The sequence below is a fragment of the Geotrypetes seraphini genome, chromosome 5, assembly GCF_902459505.1.
Source record: "Geotrypetes seraphini chromosome 5, aGeoSer1.1, whole genome shotgun sequence".
Taxonomy (NCBI): domain Eukaryota; kingdom Metazoa; phylum Chordata; class Amphibia; order Gymnophiona; family Dermophiidae; genus Geotrypetes; species Geotrypetes seraphini.
In genome coordinates, this window is record NC_047088.1 from 139,521,103 (window position 1) to 139,538,586 (window position 17,484).

The 17,484-nt window shown below is 41.6% G+C and overlaps 1 protein-coding gene across 1 annotated transcript in view; it reads right to left on the minus strand.

The window, feature by feature from the left end:
• The window catches only part of ADAM23 (ADAM metallopeptidase domain 23), a 727,231-nt gene that overhangs the window by 514,351 nt on the left and 195,396 nt on the right, over window positions 1-17,484 (minus strand). The window contains 1 exon segment of the mRNA XM_033945744.1: window positions 9,281-9,363. Coding sequence (XP_033801635.1) covers window positions 9,281-9,363 — 83 coding nt within the window.

A 17,484-nucleotide genomic window follows, 5' to 3' on the forward strand; every position in this document is an offset into this window, starting at 1 on the left:
TGATTAAGTTTGTGTCCTGGAATGTTCATGGTATCACATCTCCTGTCAAGTGGCAAAAAATCCTTAGTGCATTAAAACATTAAAGACTGATGATATTGCCTTCTTGCAGCACACCCTTCTCTCTACAGCAGAACATATTAAGCTTCAGTGCTGTTGGGTTGGAGAAGTCTCCAGCCTTGCACAGGAAAGCAGGTGTGGTCATTTTATGCAGAAAAGGTATGCATCTTATTACACATAAGGTATAGTCCGACCCAAAGGGGCACTATATACTGGCTAAAGCTATGCTTCTAATACGTGGGATGGGCCCTTTAGGCTTCTTCATGAGAACCTTCCAGTGGTGTTAGAGGGGGATTTTAATCAGCTTTTTGACCCTACATTAGATAAGTCTCATCCCTTGCCCCATGACAGGTATGTCCTGACTAGAGGACTCCCCTTGTTTTCTTCTTCTATGTCACTCATCAATGTGTGGCGGGTGTTACACTCATTTATCCAGTGTCCATTCAACACAGTCCCGTATTGATTATTGGCTGATTACGGATTCTTTGTTTTCTCAGGTGTGCTCAGCGGAGATAGGGGGCTATGATGTATCTGATGACGCTATGATTGTTCTTACTTTGGATACCCATAAAGGTTTTCAATGATGATTCCCTCTCTCGTTGTATTCTGACCAGGAGTTCCATCAATTCTTATTTTTCAAATGGAAGAATTATGCTTTTCATAATGCCTGTCATAGGGACAACCCGCTTCTCTACTGGGAAGCGGCTAAAGCTGTCTTGTTGGGGGGAGACCCTGGCTTATTAGAGTCTAAAGAAAAAACGGTAGGACCGTCAGGTGCTTTGGCTTGAACATCAGGTTCAAGATGTCCGCCGGCGCTATGGGGAACATCCACGGGAGTCAATAGAGCTTTACTATTAGCATCTCAACAGGCACTGCAGAAGCTTCTGCACGACCGTGCTATGAAATGCTTGGCCTATTATAAATATCAACTGTATTTACATGGAAATAAGAGCGGCAAGTTGCTGGCTAATTTAGTTCTGACTTCGCATTCAACACAAACCTGTCTATGAAGTGTAATCAATATGTTTTAAGTTGCTCAGAAATGTGAAACTCAACAAGGGGGGAACGCACCCCCCTAGAAAGGGAACAGAGTTTACCGCCCAGTCATTGCAACTGTTTCTGTAGAGATCACACTTCAAGCCAGGATGTTGGTTAATAAAGATTATTACAGTCCTTGAAATGATATAAAGTATAGGATTTTCTCCTTATACTTGTTTTATACTTGTCAGAACATCACTTATGCATGATTAATAGAATCATAACTTAGCTCAATGAGGGGTTTGGGGTCCCGACGCGGCCCCGTTTCGTGTCCTTCGTCAGGAGACCCACTCACGATTGCTGGAAAAGTGGCTGTAGTCTTTTAAACTTCAGTTATGTTAAAGTTAGTGATACGACAACATTTCTGCAATACAAAAGTCATTTACAACATCGGGTGTGAGTAAAAATCCATAACCACACCTCAATGAAAAGTATTACTTTTTAAGGCTAAACTAGAGGAGGGAATGCACAAAATACATACCAAAACTGAAAAGCTCTCACACCACAAAGTGTATTCAAACTGCCAGAAAGGACACAGCAGTACACTCCCGATTTAAATAGAGAGAAGGGGGAGGGGTTTGATGACATCATCAAGTGGCTGATGCAATAGTCAAAACTGTAAAGAAAAGCTGTAAAGCAGGAAAACTGTAAAATGCTGTAATAAATAAATAAATAATAAATAATAAAACAAAAATAATACAATGATCTGCAATGTTGCCACCTGGCCAAGGAACAAAATAATATTGAAAGTCATAGAAACAAAATCCACTCCATCTCGCTGTTCAGTCCATGTGGGTGCAAGGTGTTGAGAATAAAAATCCACTTCTGTTCTTGTTTCCAAAGCATCCTTGCAACATCTCCTCCTCTAGTAGGAACTATGACATTGAGAATAGAAAAGAGGAGGTCCGTGGGTGCATGTTGATGATCCAACCAATGCTGTACTAGGGGGGCCTCTTTCACTCCTGTGCGAATCCTGCTGATGTGTTCTCCAATCCGGGTCTTGATACTTCGGGTAGTGCACCCTACATAAAACAACCGACATGGGCATTGAATGATGTACACTACTTGTCGAGAGTCACAATTAGTAGCGGGGCACTTGATATGACTAAGATGACTTAGACAGGTAGACATTTGTTGTAAAGTGACACAATGTTTGCATATTTTGCAACGACCACACTGCAAATGTTGACCTGATGTTTGTGTCCGTGGTTGTTTAATAAACTGGGAATGGACCAAATGCTGCTTCAAGTTGCGCTGTTTGGAGAACGCAAATCTGGGCACCTGTTGGAATGCCTCATGAAATTGCATAATTCCCCAGTGTTGTTTAATGATATGTTTAATATCAAACGCCCGAACTGAATAAGGGAGGACACATACTAGAGAGTTCTCATCTGATTTTGATGGTGAAGACAGTAATAAAGTTCTATTTGCATATAAAGCTCGCTTATATGCTTTCTGTATCACTGAGTGAGGGTAGCTTTAAATATGAACTATTTCCAGTTTGACACGAAGTATTACAAACAAATCAAGGGTACTGCCATGGGTGCTAAGATGGCACCCTCTGCGGCGTGCCTATACGTATCTAGATTTGAAGAAACCTTCTTATATATTTCTGATTTTTGGAAGGACTTTTTAATTTGGAAACGGTATATTGATGACATCTTCGCTGTATGGACAGGTCCCTCTGCAGATTTACAGATATTTCTAGCCTGGCTGAATTCATGTGATAGTAATTTACAATTTGTTATGCACACAGATTCACAACAGTTATCTTTTTTAGATATTCAAATTTGTTTACATCATGGACATTTTTCTACCACCATTTTTCGCAAGTCTACTGATAGGAACAATTTACTAGAATACAGTAGTTTCCACCCCAGACATTTAAGAAACAACATTCCAGTGGGACAATTTTTACATCTCCGAAGACTCTGCACCACGGTCCAGAAATATATTATAAAAGCTGGTGAAATGAAACTCAGATTTCAGCAAAGGGGGTACCCTCACTCAGTGATACAGAAAGCATATAAGCGAGCTTTATATGCAAATAGAACTTTATTACTGTCTTCACCATCAAAATCAGATGAGAACTCTCTAGTATGTGTCCTCCCTTATTCAGTTCGGGCGTTTGATATTAAACATATCATTAAACAACACTGGGGAATTATGCAATTTCATGAGGCATTCCAACAGGTGCCCAGATTTGCGTTCTCCAAACAGCGCAACTTGAAGCAGCATTTGGTCCATTCCCAGTTTATTAAACAACCACGGACACAAACATCAGGTCAACATTTGCAGTGTGGTCGTTGCAAAATATGCAAACATTGTGTCACTTTACAACAAATGTCTACCTGTCTAAGTCATCTTAGTCATATCAAGTGCCCTGCTACTAATTGTGACTCTCGACAAGTAGTGTACATCATTCAATGCCCATGTCGGTTGTTTTATGTAGGGTGCACTACCCGAAGTATCAAGACCCGGATTGGAGAACACATCAGCAGGATTCGCACAGGAGTGAAAGAGGCCCCCCTAGTACAGCATTGGTTGGATCATCAACATGCACCCACGGACCTCCTCTTTTCTATTCTCAATGTCATAGTTCCTACTAGAGGAGGAGATGTTGCAAGGATGCTTTGGAAACAAGAACAGAAGTGGATTTTTATTCTCAACACCTTGCACCCACATGGACTGAACAGCGAGATGGAGTGGATTTCGTTTCTATGACTTTCAATATTATTTTGTTCCTTGGCCAGGTGGCAACATTGCAGATCATTGTATTATTTTTGTTTTATTATTTATTATTTATTTTTTACAGCATTTTACAGTTTTCCTGCTTTACAGCTTTTCTTTACAGTTTTGACTTTTGCATCAGCCACTTGATGATGTCATCAAACCCCTCCCCCTTCTCTCTATTTAAATCGGGAGTGTACTGCTGTGTCCTTTCTGGCAGTTTGAATACACTTTGTGGTGTGAGAGCTTTTCAGTTTTGGTATGTATTTTGTGCATTCCCTCCTCTAGTTTAGCCTTAAAAAGTAATACTTTTCATTGAGGTGTGGTTATGGATTTTTACTCACACCCGATGTTGTAAATGACTTTTGTATTGCAGAAATGTTGTCGTATCACTAACTTTAACATAACTGAAGTTTAAAAGACTACAGCCACTTTTCCAGCAATCGTGAGTGGGTCTCCTGACGAAGGACACGAAACGGGGCCGCGTCGGGACCCCAAACCCCTCATTGAGCTAAGTTATGATTCTATTAATCATGCATAAGTGATGTTCTGACAAGTATAAAACAAGTATAAGAAGAAAGGAGAAAATCCTATACTTTATATCATTTCAAGGACTGTAACAATCTTTATTAACCAACATCCTGGCTTGAAGTGTGATCTCTACAGAAACGGTTGCAATTACTGGGAGGTAAACTCTGTTCCCTTTCTAGGGGGGTGCGTTCCCCCCTTGTTGAGTTTCACATTTCTGAGCAACTTAAAACATATTGATTACACTTCATAGACAGGTTTGTATTGAATGCGAAGTCAGTTCATATATTATTTATCAAAGCAATTTCTGACTTCTTCTAGTTTTCACTAGTGACATCCCCACCATCTCATAAGGCTAATTTAGTTCGGCAGGCCAAAGGATTTTCTCCTATTCTTCAACTTTGTGTGGCTAACAGGAGACTTGTTCACATGGATGATGACTTGGCTGCCGTTTTTCAGCAATACTTTTGGGAGTTTATGATGCTCCGTCGGTATCTCCACTGGCGGGCAGATCTCTATTTAGATCAGGTCCCTCACTTGGTGGTAACGGAGGCTCAAAATGCAAGTTTGCAGGCCCCATTCTCGAAGAATGAGTTAATGCATGTCATTGGCGGTTCCCCGTTGAACAAGACGGCAGGACCCGATTGGTTTTGGAATGAATTTTATAGAATTTTGCAAGCGGATGTCACTCCTGCTTTGGTTAATGGAGTGATACGGGATGAGGCGCTTCTGCCTTCTCTTCAGGTGGCTCAGATTGTCGTCTTGCTCAAGCTGGCTAAAGATCCTTTATATGCCTCCTCTTATCGCCCCATTTCACTCTTGAATGCTGAAACAAAGTTTTTTACTAAATTATTGACCAACAAGTTGGCTATGATTCTGCCCTCGCTTATAGCGATCCCACAGGTGGGTTTTGTCAAGGGTTGGCCTTCTACTAGGAACCTACGTACTATTCTGGTGTCCTTGGAGTGGGTGGAGACAGCAAGAGCTTCTTCTTTGTTGGTGAGTTTCAACGCTAACAAGGCCTTTGATAGAGTGTTGTGGGATTTTCTGTTTTGCACTCTTCAACATTATGGCATGGGTGGCTTTTTTAGTGCAGCGATGGAAGAGTTGTTTCATCATCCAAAGGCCATGGTCTTGGTTAATGGAGTTTCCTTGGTGGCGTTTTCAGTTAAGAGGGGTACCCAACAGGGTTGCCCCTTGTCACCTCTTCTTTTTGTGCTTACTTTAGATCCCTTATTTCGAGAAATAACTGTGAATCCGAAGGTTCATGGGGTTCATATTGGAGGGCATGCATTCAAACTCTCAGCATTGAACAAATTTAACTTCCCTGTGGGAATCATTTCCGACTGTCATGTCGCTTTTTGAAGAAAACTGTGATTTCTCTGGCTTTCGGCTTAACTATGATAAATCCTTGGAATTGGCTACTGAGGACTCTTCACCTTGAGTGGCCGGGCGCGTTTCCTTCATGTTGGGTGGACGGCTTGTTTCGGTATTTGGGCATTCAGCTCACTCGCCGTGTGGGCTCGCTTTACCAGGCTAATGTTGATGCATTGTTGGCCTCTACGAAATGCAGTCTTGCGCAGTGGATGCACTTGCCTCTTTCATTTTATGGTAGAGTTCATTTGTATAAAATGTTATTTTTCCCCCCGCTGGCTGTATATGCTCCAGCTTCTTCCTCTCTGTATTCGGAGATCGGATCTTCAGCAGCTGCATAGGCTGCTGGCCCGTTTTCTTTGGCAGGGTAAGAAGTGTAAGCTCTCAATTACTTACTTATTTGGCCCGTGGCGGTCTGGAGGCATGGGACTACCGGATATCAGCATGGCTTGTCTGCTCCACTTTTTGGGGTATTGGTGCTTACTGAGTGATTATCTTTCTCGGGACTTCGAATCTGCTCTTTTTCATCCGTGGCACCTGTTTTCTCTGTCCCAGTTACCTGGCCGCCTGATGCCACCTGCAGTACGTTCGTATGTTCTTTTTCATTCCTGGCATTTTGCTGGAGGGCCTTGGTCATGTTTTTTGAGGCAGACCCTCGGGTTTCAGATCAGTTGTCTATCTGAGGAAACCAGTAGTTCCTTCCCGGCAGCGATAACCCCATCTTTACGTGCTGGTCCAGGGAAGGATTGATTCTTCTTGAACATCTGTTGGAATCTGACGGAAGTATAAAATCTTGGTCTTCCCTTCCTGTGCTCCATCCCTTGGGTGTGGGAAGCTTATTTACGTATAAACAAATTCAACATTATGTGGGGTCCTTAGCTCGAATTGTCTTGCAGTTTCGACCACCAACTTCGTCTCTTTTTTACTCAGTTTCAGGATAGTGGTCTGACGGTGTATGCGTTGCATGGCGCTTTACGAGGTCTCTATCCTGGAAAATCATATGAGCCTTTGGGGCATCAATGGATGAGAGATCTGGGTATACCTATTGAGTCCTTGGATTTTTCTTCCCTTATCAATCGTATATCCTCTTTATCTATTAGCGCTGAACTTAGGGAATGCCAATTCAGGGTGGTTTATCGAGCATACTTTTTCCAGGAGCAGGTGCACAAAGTGGGGGGTATTTTGTCCCCAACCTGCCCTAAATGTCATCAGGGTTGTAGTTCGTTTATACATGCTTTTAGGGGTTGCCCCCGAGTGAAAGTTTTTTGGAAGACTATACTTTGCTTTTTGGAGTGGATTTTTGGACAATGTATCCCAATGTCACCCAGGGGCTTGCTTTAGGACCGGTAAGAATCATTACGGGTGTCTGCTCAGGGACATCGGTTGTTTATTTGGAAGGCTGCTGTTTTCGGTAAGAAAATCATACTTAGTGTCTGGATGCAACCAACTACACCTGCTTACTGGGCTTGGAGGAACCGCTTTCATAATTTTATGCTTTTGGAGCAACGACATGCCCATTTGTCTCTCAAGTGGAAAAAAGTTTTTTTGTAGATATGGGACTCCTACATTTACTCGCTATCCCCTAGGGCCAGAAGTTTGGTCTTAAATTTGTTTTAATCTAGGGCAGTGGTTCCCAACCCTATCCTGAAGGCCATCAGGCCAATTGGGTTTTCAGGCTAGCTCTAATGAATATGCATGAGAGAGTTTTGCATATAATGGAAGTGACAGGCATGCAAATCTGCTCCATGCATATTCATTAGGGCTATCCTGAAAAACCGATTGGCCTGGTAGTCCTCCTGGACAGGGTTGGGAAACACTGATCTAGGGCTCTGCTTGTCCTCAGATATAAACCTGGGTGATTGGTATGGTGTATGGAAGTGTATGGATGGTTGGTATGGCTGCTGTGATGTGCATTCATAAGCGATTTGAGAGCTGTGGTGGTGGTTTCTCTGGAGGCGGGGTTGGGGGGCAATCTCTGTTATGCAATTCCTGACAGGCATAAGAACACAGCTTGCTCAGCATACCTCGTAGTTTTATCTGACCACAGGAAGGGGAGGTGTTGGTTTGGTGGGGGGCTTGGGTAGGGCTTGTTGGGGGGTGGATGGGGCATGGGGTGAGTGAATGGGGAAGGATAGGGGGAGGAAAACAAACCTACCTATTGTACCTCTTGTTTTCTCTGGATTGTTGTGCTACTGGTTTACTGTGCTTGCTTGTTTGTTGTACAATAAAAAAAGATTCACACTAAAATCCAAGATGGCTGCTGTCACGAATTCACACCAAAAACAGCAAAAATAAACAAAAAATGAAAATAAAAAATAGTGATTTGGGGTCTGGGGAGGTGGGGGACCTGAACCCTACCTACAGAAACTGTGAAAAACAAAGTTTAAATCAATCCACAATCCCCAAAGTAAGAAATAATGGAGGTAGTGCCTTTGCTTGTCAGCATTTTTAAAACAGCTGAGTGGAGAAAAAGGACTTTCTGCCTCAGAAACAGCTTAAAATGCACAGAATTGAAGATCTTCGGACTGCCAACCAGCCAGAGACTGACTAAAACCTCTGCCCCCACAGATCCTCTTCCACATGGTCGGGGGTGGGAAAGGTAGCCTGTGTCTCGAAACCCGGGTATGTTTCTGTCCAGATGCACACAGCCTGTGCTAGAAACCTGTGACAGAGTCACCAGCCAACTGACTCCCATGGGAAGGGACCCCCAGGTACTTGAAGAAGGTGGCACACAGAAGGCTAGCTCCACAGATCCACCAGTTTCTCTGTGAAGCTGCAGTCTGGCACTGCAGGACTAAATCCTTTTCTCTTAAGAGGTCCACAGGGGAGGGATGTCAAGGCACTGAAGCCACCAAAAAACTAACTTTAAGTGAAAAAATAAGAAACAAAGGAATTGAAACTGGGATCGTTTACTAACTCTCAGGCTAAGGGGGTGGAGCATGTGTTCACAAAAGATGTGGATTTCTGCAACACCCGGACTGCAGGTTGTGATTGAATACCTAGCATATGGAATCCTGAAGGGACATAACAGAATGGCAGTTTTTCATGGAACTGTCGTAATGGCATAAGTCAACAGTTTTGTGCCTAACTTTAGGCATAAGCACTTATGACATTTGAAAGGCTGGTATAAGTGGTGGCACCCAACTGTTGGCAGGCAAATAACTCCTAGTATTCTATAACATGAACACTTAACTGCTAGGCACATTCTGACCTGCCATGCCCCCCCACATCCTCCCCTTCTAGAAGTTTCATGTGATAGAATTTGTACACCTAACTTCTAGAAAAGGGGAGATGGGCATAGAATTGCTAACTGGTGCCAATTAGCATCAAGCCATTGTAAATTTTCTTTATAAAACCACTGATTTGTTGAGCTGGTCTCAAGGACTGTGACCAAAGAAATGCAAAAAGACTATGAAAGAGCTTCCTTGTGTAGTCTGTCTACTTATTTTTGTTATTTACAACCACCCTTATTTTACTTCTAGATATTAGCAGTTGCCCATTATATCAAAGAGACCATGATGCAGACAGCCAGGGAAAAGAATACTGCACTTACTGGAGCCCATTGCATGTTGAGATAGCAACTTTGGCATTTTTGATACCTCTGACCTTCCCATGGTAGTAGCAATGCTCTCCACCCTAGAAAAAATATATACATGTTCTATATTAGCCTTAAATGTCTTTGCAAAAAAAGAACTACCTACTTAACTCCTCAATCTTATTTTGTTTCAATTTATTCAAACTTTTAAAATATAACCAAGAAAATGCAACTCAAAAATGAGTCATTCACAAGAAAAATAACAATGTTAAGGAACTACATAACCAGAAAATGACATCCCCCAGCTCCAAGGCAAAAAAGAACTGAAGAAGAGCAATGACAATTAAGTTCTTACCTCAGTAATCTAGGTCTGTTCAGATAACAGGAGTCTATACTTGAGCTGCTGATTCCCACTTCCCATGACCTACAGAAGGACATCCCTTTAAGAACTAGAGAACTCCTCCCCTTCTGCAGTGGAGCACAGCACCCCCCCCCCAACCCTTCTTCAGTTGATGCCAAAGCAATCAAACTCCACTAAAACATATGAAAAGAGAATGAGAGGCATGAGAAACTTCCCTGGCAAGAAATACATTCTGCTTTGCTCTAAAACTTAAAAAATAGAACAATAATCAATAAACATTTAACAAGTGGACAACAAACACTCGCATTGCGATTAGTCACCGTGAGAATGGGCTACTGGGCTAGATGGACTATTGGTCTGACCAAGTAAGGCTAGTCTTATGAGTAACTCGGATCTAGTCTACTAAGCAGGGCTGTGGAGTCGGAGTCAAGGAGTCAGAGACAATTTTGGGTACATGGAGTCAGAGTCGTGAGTACCAGAAACTGAGGAGTTGGAGTCAAAGGATTTATCTACCGACTCCACAGCCCTGCTACTAAGGGTAACAAGCAGGAGCTATGGGACTCTTCCAGGAGGAAAGAGAAAGGGAAAACCCCAATACCCAAAACACATCTACTTTTTATCTTAGGTATAATAGCAGAGGTCCCGAGATGGACACTGGCAATTTCCGAGGCAAAAATCGGGCAAATCAAAACAAGTCCACAGAAGGAGGGCTGTATGGGCTCCTGTGTATGAAGGGACACGTATCATGTCCTTAGGCCATGTTTTCCAGCTGTAAGAAAGCCAGACTCTGTTTGTCTTTCCCTCTTTGAAAATACTACAAGGACATGTATGTTTGAACAGAGATGTTGTGAAGTGAATTCAATTGTTTTGTTAAGCCGTATTTACAGACAGCTTTAGTTAAGAAGCTCTGCTGGTCAAGGCTTTTTCTGACCTTTTGGACTCCAGCCAGAGATAGAGGAAAATGCTGATGTCTTTAAAGTTTCATGTGACCTGTGTCCATATATGGTTTGTGTTTACGTCACATGCTGACAACACTGATTCATGTAAAAGATATAAAAGAAATGTGAAGCTGATATTAAAGTGGACATGTTTTGGAAGATGATTTCTGGTCTTTAAGATATGTCCCCAGATGCATCTGACTTTCAAATGACAGAGACTCAGAAAGTATGGGGCAGGAATTGGGACCTAAGCCTTTTCAGTTGGAGGCACGTCCGCGATGGGCAGATGATATCACTAATATTTTGTGAGTATTTCTGAATTTTTTCTGTTCTTTAATACTCACTAGGTAGTGGTGACCTGTACCCACCCTTTATTTTAAGTTCAAGCTTTGGGTTCTATTATGGAGTTTTTTGGGAAAAATCTCAGGGTACTTTCGGTAAGCACCCCTCGTGAATATAAGCAGCTGCTATTCTTTCGGGAAGAATGAAATTATTTATAGAACCCCCCCTGCCCACTCTGTCATTTGTAAGGTTAAAACTTTTATAGAGTATAAGATTTTATTGTCTCTTATTACTGTACCTCGCTTATAAGGTAAGATAAGCAAATATTTTTGCATTGTTATATTGGTTTTGTAATGAGTCATAAGGTACTTAGGATACTCCTAGACAAATGAGACTTGTACGGCTGTGTGTGTATGACATTTTTCCTTCAGCTCACATCTTTCTGTGTCACCAATGTTTAATACTGAGGTAGGACGTGCTGGTATGTGGAATGAATTGAAAGCGCTGTTTGAATCAGTCTAAGATCTTTCCCTTGTAGTTTGTACACAAGCACTATTTCTTGTCTTCCTTTTGATCCTGACTAATTTTGTGCGTTTCTTCTACGGCTGCTTCCTTTGTGTTCTGTACTGGATCATAAAAAAAAAATAAAAGAAACAAGAAAAAGAAAAAGAAAAAATTCCGTTTTAGAGGCTTTCTTTCTTGTGCAGAGCAAAGCTAATCTGTTCTTTGCTTTCATTATCAGGGTCTGTGCATGAATGCTTTTGCCCCTTCCCCCAGACTTCTCAGTTTGGGCTTACACTGACCCCCTATAGTGTTTCTTTGAAGTTACTCATTCTTGTTTTTATCAAGCAGTACGGTGTGATTCCACTGCTTATCACTTATCTTTTCTCCGGCATTATCAAAACCACCATCTCTTCTTACAATACGCCCATCGCTCTTGTTGTCAAAGCTGATGGCATTCCCCGTTTCGTCCTAGATTTTAGGGCTGTTTTCTTATGTTTCTTCCTCTCCCCCATTTCACCGGCAGCCAATGTTTTTTTTTCTGTCATTGTCCTAAAGAATGTTTTATTTTTGTCCCTGTTGGTGAGGCTTTTCAGCTCTTTCTTGCCTTCACCTTTAAGCAACAGTATACCTAGTGTGGAATGCCCCAGGGCTATGTTGACTTCTTTGTCCTTCGGGCTATTCTACAGTCATGCACTGCCCCTCATGGTCCTATCCTTATTTTGTACATCTTTTTGTGTTACATAATTCAGGAGACCTGTCAGGATGATAGTTTGCACCTTTTATAATGGTTGTCTGTAAATCTGAAGTGAAATACCTGGGTTTTGTCCTGTCTCATGGTCAGAGGAAAATCTGCACTTTCTGCATTGCTGCTGTTCTGGGTCTGCCCCGCCCAGCTACCAAGAAAGACATGCTTACTTTTCTTGCTATGATTGGTCACTGCCGCCAATGGATCTCTGCTTGTTCCTTCTATGACCAGATTCTGAGACAGACCCTGGTTTCTGAAATGACTGCTCTTATCAGATGGACTTATGAAATGTTGGACATTTAAGATGTGCTTTGGTTTCTAGCTCAAGTCTGGGTTTTCCTGCTTATGCCCACATGTTTTATATCTTTGTTTGGGACCTTTGTAACACTATGAAGGGAGAACATGGCGGTAAGTTACGCTCTGTTGCCTTTTTTTATAGTCACTCCTGTTCAAGTTCCCTGGCTGCATGTGCTATGGTGGTAGAGATGGTTACTCTTCTGACCCTTGGTCACCCCACTACCCTTCACACTCTTCACGATGTACAAGCCCTTCTTTTAAATGGGCTTCTGGGTCTCACGGGTGAACAGGATTCTCTTCCCTTCTAGTCCTTTGTTACCCCCCCCCCTCTGAACTTGATGCCTGGCGTTTGGCAGGTGCCCAAAGCCGCCCTTTTGGACAGACTTTGGTGCAAAGAGGGGAAACCCTGGATACCAGCTGCTAGCTCTCCCTTATTCATTGCCCAATATCATGGTATTGGTTATCGTAGTGCTCGCTCGACATTTTAACTTCTTGCTAGTGATATTTTCATTCTTGACCTTTTGCTCCTTGATACAGATATATATAGCTCGATAATTACAGCTGGCACGGTTGTGAATTGAAAATAAATTGGAAAATACAATTCCTTTCTATTGTTTTAGCTGAAATTAGGATGTTGCTAATTTAAACAGTTTTGGCACAGATATTTCTAATGTTTTCCAAGGGTCCTCGTTATCACTGCAGAGATAGAGACGCTCCAAAGAGACATTAGCTTTATGCCTTTTTCCAAATATGAGATGGTTATGATATACATTATTTGTAGTTTTGGTTTTTTTATATCAATGTGTTTATTTGCAGAGTTAAATTCAGCCCTGCACACTTGACAGATGGAGTAATAGCTCCACGCTTAAAACTTTATGTTTTGTCTGTGTCATGTCTACTTGTTTTAGTTTAGTGGGTACCCCAGGATACATAATATTGGCCATTTCTAGAGCTCTTTTTCCACTTCTTACTAGCCTAACTGCGCAATGTTCTTTTACTTATAGCTTTTATATTCTGAATATAGTTTAGTTAAGGGTTATATGTTTAAGAAAAAGTTTTACTTTATACAGCGTTTATTTCATGGTGTTCCCTACATATAATCCATTCAATATACATTTCTGAATACATTCAGTACATCAGTATGGTCTCTCTGAAGTGCATAATAAGTTATATGCAGCACGATAAAACCTTAAGTAACTGAGTATTGTCTCTCTTTTGCCATAGCTATGCTAAGTAAATGAACTGGTATTGTTACATGTTGCCACATTCAGTACAGGCAACATGGTTTCTCTTGTTTTCTATCTCTTATTTGGATCACATTGGAGTACAGTTGCTGAATGATATTTGGAATGCTTTTCAAGCATTTCTTTTCAAGTATCTCTTTCTGTATGCACAGACATCTGGCTGCTCTCCCTTTGAGATTCTCACGGGATGACCTTTCCCCGCCCCATGGATAGATTTTCCCTTGATACAGGAGGAATACGTCCAAAAGCTAATTGAAATATTAGGGCTTGTTCAAAGAAACATGTCTTGCACTTTTCCTTTCTCTCCACAGATTCCTACCCATTTTTTCCAGCCTGGTGATTGTCCAGAAGCTTTCCAAGGATCGGAAGCAGACGGATTTCCCCTTTGGCCTTCCCACTACTGTGATCGCTGTGACCAGGCCCGCTGCACTCACTGAGGAGTTTCCTGTTTGGATCCACGCAAGTCGCTTGAAGAGGGTTAACCTAAAACCCCAGAAGCAAGTCTTCCCTGCGCAGATTTCACCTCCTCCAGTGGAACAACATGATGATCTCATTGCAGCATTCTACCAACTTTATCATTCTCTTACTGGCACCGCTGCTGCTAGTTTTTCTCCCTGTATGGATCATTTCTAACTGGGTCTACAGGGATGATGTGTTTTGGGTCCACGACACTTTCTGCCCATACCCATCTGTAAATGACACTTCTGCTGTAAACAGCACCCCCGGCACCTCTTTGCGAACACACGTTAAGCTGGACTACTCCCTCGCAAAGGCTGTCCTTCAATTGGAATCCAGAAAGACAGACAGTACCTTATGGTATAATTCCAGCAGTGTGCAAGTTGCCACCTTCCCCTTTGAATATTGTGACATTGTGGACTGTTCATCAATTGATATCCCAAGGCTGTGCCACTGGTCCTCAGAGATTCCTAAAACTAAAGACATATGTATATATATATATATGTTACTGACTCACGTTGGGGGATAAGTGTGCATTCTGGGGAGCAGTAGGGTGGAATATCGATACTGACTGGGCTTATAAACTAGAAAATACTCTGAAAAACAGTGGACCAAAATGGTAAATCACTGCTTACTTGTATGACCCTTCATAAGGTTGGACACTGTTATAGGAAAAGTGTTCCTGCACAAATTATTAAGCTTTCTCTTACTATTGACAACCCTAGACCTACAGATGAAGGTATGTACATTATGGACATGTGGTTTAAGGGTGGGTCTAGCTATCCGACCCATCAGTTTTCTTATGGGATCTATCTACCTCCACTCATCCTCTCCCGCCATTTTGTGGGGGCCCCAAAAAATACTAACCCACTGGCCCCTACATTCAATAAACTTACTGACATGATGGCTATTGCCAATCCCACTTTTGAAGATATTGTGGCTGTTGAGGTAGGGTTTTCAGAACGTAACCTTTGGTTAGAATGGATGAAATTCACTGCTGATCAACATAATAAGAGTAATTGTTAAATATGTGCTCAAGCTAGACCCCATCTAGGAACCGTACCTCTGGACCTCCCTCCTGGTATCCAACCATGCTTTTTTGGGGTTATTTACCAATATCTCCTCTAATTTTACCTATCTCCTTTGTGCACTGTGGTGTTCTAAATACCTTTTGCTGCCAGGACAGCAAAAGCTTGATATAGCCGTTACCATCTATAAATGCAATTACACATGTCATGTTTCTAATCTGACACAGGGTAGTTTTGTAGGTAATTTACCCCCAGGTTATTGTTCTGTCTTGGCTCATAGGTATGCCCCATTGTTGCTGCATCAGATTTGATATTTACTGGCTTTATGGAGACTTTTGGCTCCGTGTTAAGCTACCCAGCCAGTGGATAGGCCAGTGCACTTTAGTTAAGGTTACCATGCTTCTGCATATTCTTTCTGAAAGGCATCCTTCCTATTCACATGGTTTTTCCTTTTATTTGTCTTGATATAAATTTGATCCACATGTATACATAGATGCTATAGGGGTCCCAAGAGGGGTCCCAGATGAATTTAAAGCCTGAGCTCAGGTTAAGGCTGGGTTTGAGTTCCTTATTCCCTTTATTACTATTAATAAGAATGTTGATCAGATTAGTTAAAATTATTATAATCAGCAACGCTTTGTGAACTACTCTAGGGACGCCTTACAAGGTATTACTGATCAATTAGGCTCCACTTCTCAGATGGTTTTCAAAATCGTGTGGCCCTAGCTATGATTCTAGCTGAAAAATTCTTCCCAGTATTTTATGCTGTTGTACTTTTCTTTCTGACAATATAGGTCCTACTATGGACATTCAGAAATTAGTAGACCTCTTTGCTGAGCTCAAATGTAACTCTGATTTATCTAATTCTTGGGATCAGCACTTTAGTTGAATGCAGGGTTGGGTAAAAGACCTTTTTATTGTTATTATCTCTATTATTATCTGCACTCTTGTTTTTGACTGCTCATGTACTGTGTTATTTGTATTACAGCTCCTAAAAAACCCCTCCTCGAGAGACATATCTAGAGTATCACTCCCTTCCAGCTCATGCTGTGTATTTATGACGTCATTTTCATGATGTAAAAGGGGATTGAAGGGACACGTATCATGTCCTTAGGCCATGTTTTCCAGCTGTAAGAAAGCCAGACTCTGTTTGTCTTTCCCTCTTTGAAAATACTACAAGGACATGTATGTTTGAACAGAGATGTTGTGAAGTGAATTCAATTGTTTTGTTAAGCCGTATTTACAGACAGCTTTAGTTAAGAAGCTCTGCTGGTCAAGGCTTTTTCTGACCTTTTGGACTCCAGCCAGAGATAGAGGAAAATGCTGATGTCTTTAAAGTTTCATGTGACCTATGTCCATATATGGTTTGTGTTTACGTCACATGCTGACACATGCTGACAACACTGATTCATGTAAAAGATATAAAAGGAATGTGAAGCTGATATTAAAGTGGACATGTTTTGGAAGATGATTTCTGGTCTTTAAGATATGTCCCCAGATGCATCTGACTTTCAAATGACAGACTCAGAAAGTATGGGGCAGGAATTGGGACCTAAGCCTTTTCAGTGTATCCTAACAGAGCACAGTTTACCAAGGTAAGAAACTAATCTGTCATTCTGTTGCAGATACACTGGAGTCAGTACTTGAGCTGACATACCAAAGCAGTGCCATACATCTAGGGAAGGACAGATGATTCTGCCCACATTACTGAGGACCTAAAGGCAGCATCTACTCTGTAGAACTTTGTGAAAGTATGAAACACTGCATATCTCATCAAGTGAAATGGTCTGGGATTCTGCCCATGTGGCCGCAACACCTCTGGTGGAATGTGCTGCCAGGGAAATTGGCGGCTGTTTCCCAGCAGCAATGTAGGAAGAGATTCTCATGCAGATCCATCTGACAATGGTTGCCTTAGAGGCAGGCCTGCCCTACCTCGAGTGACTAGTCACTACAAAAAGATGGAAAAACAAACCAGGAGAAAGTTCTCCACAATCTAAACAGAAATGAAAAAAACCACAGTGAAGATATAAAGAAATGTTGATGTGAAGTTTATTCAATAATCATAAAAGTCTGTGTGATGACTCTACACGCACGTGTTTCGGCCAATATGGCCTGCCTCAGGAGCCTATGAAATACATGACAAGTAAAAAAATGACACAAAGGAATTATTAAATGCATGCAATAATGAAATAATCAAACAGATGTTACATTAATACACAATTGTCAAATAAAACACTAAAAATAAATATTCTCCTAAACAAACTATATATGGTGACATCATGCAACAAATAATAGCTCAACATACTGTATGTGTTGACATCAAACAATAAATAATAGCTCAACATACATAGGTATATAAATGTACTC